Source organism: Rhea americana, unplaced genomic scaffold, assembly GCF_003343005.1.
Source record: "Rhea americana isolate MKP2758 unplaced genomic scaffold, rheAme1 scaffold_202, whole genome shotgun sequence".
In the NCBI taxonomy this organism is placed as follows: Eukaryota; Metazoa; Chordata; class Aves; order Rheiformes; family Rheidae; genus Rhea; species Rhea americana.
Genome location: NW_028186173.1, coordinates 1,118,704 through 1,124,703, shown reverse-complemented (window position 1 = coordinate 1,124,703; position 6,000 = coordinate 1,118,704). Strand labels below are relative to the sequence as shown.

At 37.3% G+C, this 6,000-nt stretch overlaps 1 protein-coding gene across 1 annotated transcript in view; it reads left to right on the top strand.

Annotated features, from left to right (window-relative positions):
* Window positions 1-6,000, top strand: part of RSRC1 (arginine and serine rich coiled-coil 1) — a 170,381-nt gene that overhangs the window by 101,585 nt on the left and 62,796 nt on the right. The window contains exon 7 of the mRNA XM_085304060.1: window positions 34-85. Coding sequence (XP_085160186.1) covers window positions 34-85 — 52 coding nt within the window. The remainder of the gene's footprint in view (window positions 1-33; window positions 86-6,000) is intronic.

Here is a 6,000-nt window from a genome sequence, read left to right as displayed (position 1 = left end):
GCTGGTCACGAGCCTTTCCGAATGTCGTTGCAGACTCCCGCGGAGCAGGCCAAGGCGAGGCTGCAGCTGGTGCTGGAGGCGGCAGGTAAGCGTGGCCCTTGCACGTAGAACTCTGCTCTTCGCGTAGCTTCCCTACTATCGGAAAGACGAAACCCCTCAACACAGGAGYTGTAGCCTTCTTGGCTTGCCAAATGTTGAATCCCCCTCTCCATAGCTCACTTCAATCTCTAATTAAGTCGGAACTGGTGTACATCACCGCTGGCACTTAATAAATTGCTTTAAGGGGGTGGAAGTAAGTGTTTTTCATTGCTGCTGGAGAACTAATCTTCAGGCTTTGCATGTTTTTCCCCTTACTGCTKCTCCTGAGCCTTTGCATACCCAAAGATTGTTTTCCTTTATTTATTAATTTTTTTAATATTGAACTGAATTATTGTGTATATATGTATGTGTTTGAGTGGTAGTACAAATCCACAGCAAGGTTTTGAAGAGCTCAGACAGGCCTGCAGCGAGCGTTCCYATTCGGTGCGGGGTTGCATTTGTCCAGGGCTGGTGAGAAGAAAAGCAGGATGCATGTTGTGTGTGTGTGTTGCTAACCCCYTTTAATTTTGAAACCTTCAATTTAAATAAGAATTGGAGGAATCCTTTAGTTTTGTATCTGGCTTAAAGCCTTACGGGAACGGTTGGGTCTGTTCTGCTCCGCGGGGCGCTGGGTACTGCGGTGGCCTGCTGCCTCCACCTCCGGGCTCGGCGTTTTGTGCCCGGCCGCTGTCCCCTCGCTGCCTGGGACAGACTTTGTCTTCTCTTCGCCCGGTGCCCGAGGCCTGATTTGCRAGAGCCACACGTGCTTTAGATTGCACGTCCGAGATGAGCATCTAGGATCACCCCAGCATCTTTTGCTACAGTAGCCTCGTGGTCACTATAGATGCATTATGAATGAATAATGATATGTCTTTRTTCACAGTATACTAACTGTCCTTCAGATACTTTCAGATATCTTAAAATCATTAAAAATAGTAATTTAACTCTCTAAGATGTTAACCTGTAGTAATGTTTGTAATTGATTTATATGCCTTCTATTCCCTGTTTTTACTTTACCRTTAAAACTTTGTTGGTTTATCCCCAAGAGGGAAAATTTGCAGCATTTCATACACGTGGTAGTAAATATATATTTGCAATAATTGCTGGTCCTTAGCTCAGCTTTAGTTTCTAATATATGTAGTCTTAATTTATAAACAGTAAATCTAAGAAATATCAGACTCTATTTTTTTYCCCTACATCTGGGAAGTTTTTGTTTTAAAGGAAATGCATCTTCTGATATTAGTGGTGGTTTTCTCAAAAATGCATCTAGCCTTTTGTATTGTACAGCTTCAAATGCATTCATTGTTCTCCATAACTTTTAATAAATCTTTGAAGCATATAATTATAAAATAGATGTGACAGCACAGACCAAAAAAAGCACAATTTGTTTATACTACTCACATCTGTCACACCTCATTTTTTAATTTAACACCTGGGAAATGTATAAAAGATATCTGTGAGTTATATATCATCATGACCTGGGTCCCGGAAATTTCCAAAAACATTTAAAATGCCTATGACACTTTTTAATTTAAAATTTCACAATTGGACTCTGAAACTTAGATTGAAGGTGCAAACTGTTCATAAATAACTCAAGAGATGTAATCTGTTTATTTCTCTTAACATTTCAAATATAGAAAAAAGTTCTGTTCCTGATTTTATTTAAGTGTTGGTAATCTTATGCATTTATGAGATCATTCTCTCCTCCCTCCCCTAGTCCTGTTTTTAACAAATTCAATTGAATTTTGTTAAATTGATGCGAGAGCACTGTTGAGAACGTTAATAATAGTTTTTCCATATATTCCTTCTTATTTGTTTATGCATTGCAAAACAAGCCCATTTCTTTACCTTAAATAAAAAAAGAAAAAAGAAAATGTTTATCAGAACATTACTGAGCAGATGTTTTCAGCAGAAACATGTTATATCTCTCATTTCAGTAATATGAAATTCTTTTAAAGGCATTACTTTCTATACTAACTTGTTGGTTTAATCTTTCAGAATAATAATCACTCAGCATTTTAAGATCAGATTCTAACTTGATTTTCAGGCGTATTTTTGTATTATTATTTTTGTGTTCATATGTTGTTGAAGAATAGCTAAATAATATTTATAGTGTACTGTCCACAGATAATTAGTTTAAATGTGTTTTGTTGTCTTTTTGAGAAGTTCAGAATCAATGGGCTAACAGTTGTTGTACCATGATGTTGAATGCTTTTTTTCCATGTGATGTAACTTTAAATTAGTACTTTAGTGATGATAAATTTTTTTCCTGTATGTCGTGCTCAGTTCAGGATATACTTCAAACTTGTGAAGTAACTTGTAGACTATCTGGCAGTAGAGGTTATAGGAGATGCTTCATTCCATTAATTGGGGTTAAAAAACATGCATGCCACATTCAAAATGCGTAGTCTAAGTTTTAATAATTKCTTATAATGCTGTTCTCCTTTCTGTGGCATAGACAAACAATACAGTTTTGTCTTCTACAGCAGCTCAAAATTGCCARCGAGTGTTGAAGAGGTTTTTGGGACGGTCTCATCTTTGTTCATCTCTATTGAAATGCTATTATGTTGGCCTCTCAAACTTCCTTTTCCATGACATTTTTATTAATATCCCAAATAAATCCAACGTTTTCTTATATTGTTTGTATAAATATATTTGGTCATTTTAGTCTGAGGAGTTCCATATCTTACTATACTTTGAAAGTATTAACCTAGAAAAGATTACTTGGTTTATTTAGCAAATATTTTGGTTCTTAATATACTGGAAATGCCTTCGGATAAAAGTAACAGAAATATAGCACAGTAACACCTTAACTGTGTAAGATAGATTACAAAATATATTAAATATTARCATGTTTGAGCTAGAAGTTATTTCTCTATAAAATAACAATGTTTGTTGTAAGAGCAGTTTGACTTTAACTTCAAGCTGCCTGATGGGTTTTGTGGCTTATTGCCTCTCCCAGGATTATATTTATATATTATTTAAGTTTATAGTCTGCTATTCACCATAGACTCATAATACTTTGGATTAGTTTGTTTTACTAACTAGATTCCTCTTTTGCTTAGCCCCATCAAATAGTCTATGTTTCAACGTATCCTTTTTCTCTCCTTTGTCTCCTTCCTTGGAGATATTCAAAAGCYGTCTGGACTCAATCCTGGGCAGTGTGCTCTAGGTGACTCTGCTGGAGCAGGRGAGTTGGATTAGATGATCTCCAGAGGTCCCTTCTAACCTCACCCGTTCTATGATTCTGTCTGTGCTTAAGAGGAAAAGAAAACACGTGGTATTTAAGTTCCTGTGTTCATTTGGCAAAGCTGAGTTACTGTTGTCTTGAACCTTGCTTCRTTTTGAGAAAAGAAATTTGTCTGAAATTTGTACATTTGCAATATATCCCTGTTGAACTGAAGTTAATTTTCATCACGGTTATTGAAAATAGTATTAGAATGTAGCTTTCATGACCGACAYTGACTGAAGTCGTTAAACCTCAGGGCTTTGGAAGGATGGTAGGTTACCTGCCACCAGCTGGCATTACGTTGGAACGGCTGCCCCATCTACGCTGCCTGCGGTCTCCTTTGCTTATGTTTGCCTTCCGAGTGCCAGCTTTTATTGCCACTGGTTAGGTAAATTCATTTTCCTTTAAGCTTGGGTTAATAGACTACAAACACATGTTTTTGTTTTGAAGGCTGTATCTTTCTGATTTATATATATATATATATATATATGTATGTACATATATGTATACACACACACACACATATGTATATATATTCATTTGAAAGCTTACAATTCTTTAGTTTTTTTGAATCCATGACTATTTATGCCTCATACAGTAAACATCTTATCTCGAAACTGTTCTGTGGTACATTTAGGCATTTTCAGGAGGTTTACACAAAAACTGTGTGAGGGGTATATCCCTTGCCAGTAGGTCTAGGTGGGAAATGAAAATAGTCATGTCACCTAAGCTGAGCAGCTCTTCAGGAGCAACTCTTTATTGCTGAAAACAGTTTCGTTTAAAACTCACCTCAGTACTTGAAGCATACAGAAATCAGTGAAAACTGTTTTGATGTCAAGTTTTAAGTTCATGCAGAATAGGTGCATATGTTTTAGGAGACAGCTTTTGGCCTTTGCTTTATTAGAGTTCAAAATGTCTGAGGATGTTTTGTTCATATTTAAAAACAGGAATTCTCACCCTTTCTCCAAGTATAGATAATTTCAGTCTAAAAACTGGTTGTAGTATATTCGTGTGAATCAGGCTAGTAAAAAAGCTAACCCTATGTTCATGTTAAGTACTATACACAACTGCAGTAGCTATATACCACAGTCATTAGGGGACTGTATAAAGCRTGCAATTTCCAGAAGAACATTAGGTACAAAAGAAAAAAGAGAAAAACTTAGCCTGTGTTTTGCTTTGTTCTTTTTCTGGTGTATCCCTGAACTGTTTGTGTGTAAGGGTTGTCTTCTCAATCTGAAGATGCTTTTGAGACTTTTCTGTTGACATGGAAATTATATGCAAAATGTAGAAATTGAATATCCCTGTGGCCTTAAGCAAGAGAAGGAAGGTTGTGTATTAAATACATTCATAATGATATGTATTTTTAGGATATGGATTTTGAAAATGCTTTCACTATCTCAGCTTTTCCAAGTCCTATTCTAGTACAGTGGCCGTAGTTTATGAAAGTTAATTATACATTACTGGGCTCCCTTCATTCTTCACTAATCTCTCCGTCACCAGAGATGCCTGAGTTTAGGGAAGCTGAGTGTCCAGTGGTCTACAGATCAGCTGCAGCTTCAGGAGGAGTTAGGGAGATGTTCAGTATGGGAAAGGTCTTTTTCTAGAATGAGTTAGATATTCATTTAGGAAAATACCAACCAATTTCTGTGAAGGCCAAAAGATAGAAAATAGTAAAACAGATGTTTTCAAAAAAAATGGGGGGGGGGGGTTGTTTTTCACTGGTGCTTTTAGGGGATGAGAATCCCTCTTTGGGGAAGAGCTGCTAAATTATTGCATATTTACCAGTAGTTGTGTGGGGTGGAGGGGAACATGACCATTTTTATATTCTGGTAATATATTGCTGCCAAGAAGTTTTGTCTCTTAATTTGTGCTGATTTTGCTATATGCTTTAAGTAATTGTTTGCTTTGTTAATATAYGTTAATTGTCCTGATAAACAGGATAATATTTGAAGATGCAAAAACACTTCACTTTAATTGTCAAGGAGACTGATTTTTGGTTTATAAAAACTATCATTCAGTAGAAGTTGTTGGTCTTGGCCATAAATTTATATTTGCATGACTTTATTTACTTATCTTCCTTAATGTTTGGATACAAAAAAGCCTTTTTAGCATCGTCTCACAATATCACAGCAACTTGCCACGTTTGAGCAGATGTTAAGCAGGCAATAGTTGAATGTTAATTTTGAGAGGGTGGTACATTTAAGCCTATCTGAAGTATGTTGCATGTGGGCCTTGCAGACTGAGCTACAATGCTTTGTCTCTTGGGAGAATTTTCAAGCTAAACCTCTTTCTTTTTGTCACTCTATATGGACTCTCTCAAGTCAGTATAAAGCAGATCATCCCTAGGCTAAAGCTCTTCAGCTTTTGTTAGTGGGCTCTGTAGACCTGTAATTAGGCCTCCTGGCAGGCCTTGCAGGCCAGTTAATGGTCATATGGAGTTTCTATGAGGCAGACTGGCTTTGTGTAAATCCTTCGCAGGAATACGTTTCTGGGTCACTTCCTACCAGGACCGGGCTTTGTCGCGGTGCCCCACGGGCTGCCAGGGAGCAGGTTCCCTTGACCATGGACAGCTCAGTTTGCCGCGCACAATCCACCCGGCTAATCCCCAGTGTAAACAGAGGATTTAGCAGAGCTTCTGTCACTTACCGTTGCCAAACCACTTGGGTGTCTGTGATTTCTTTCCCAGACTTCAT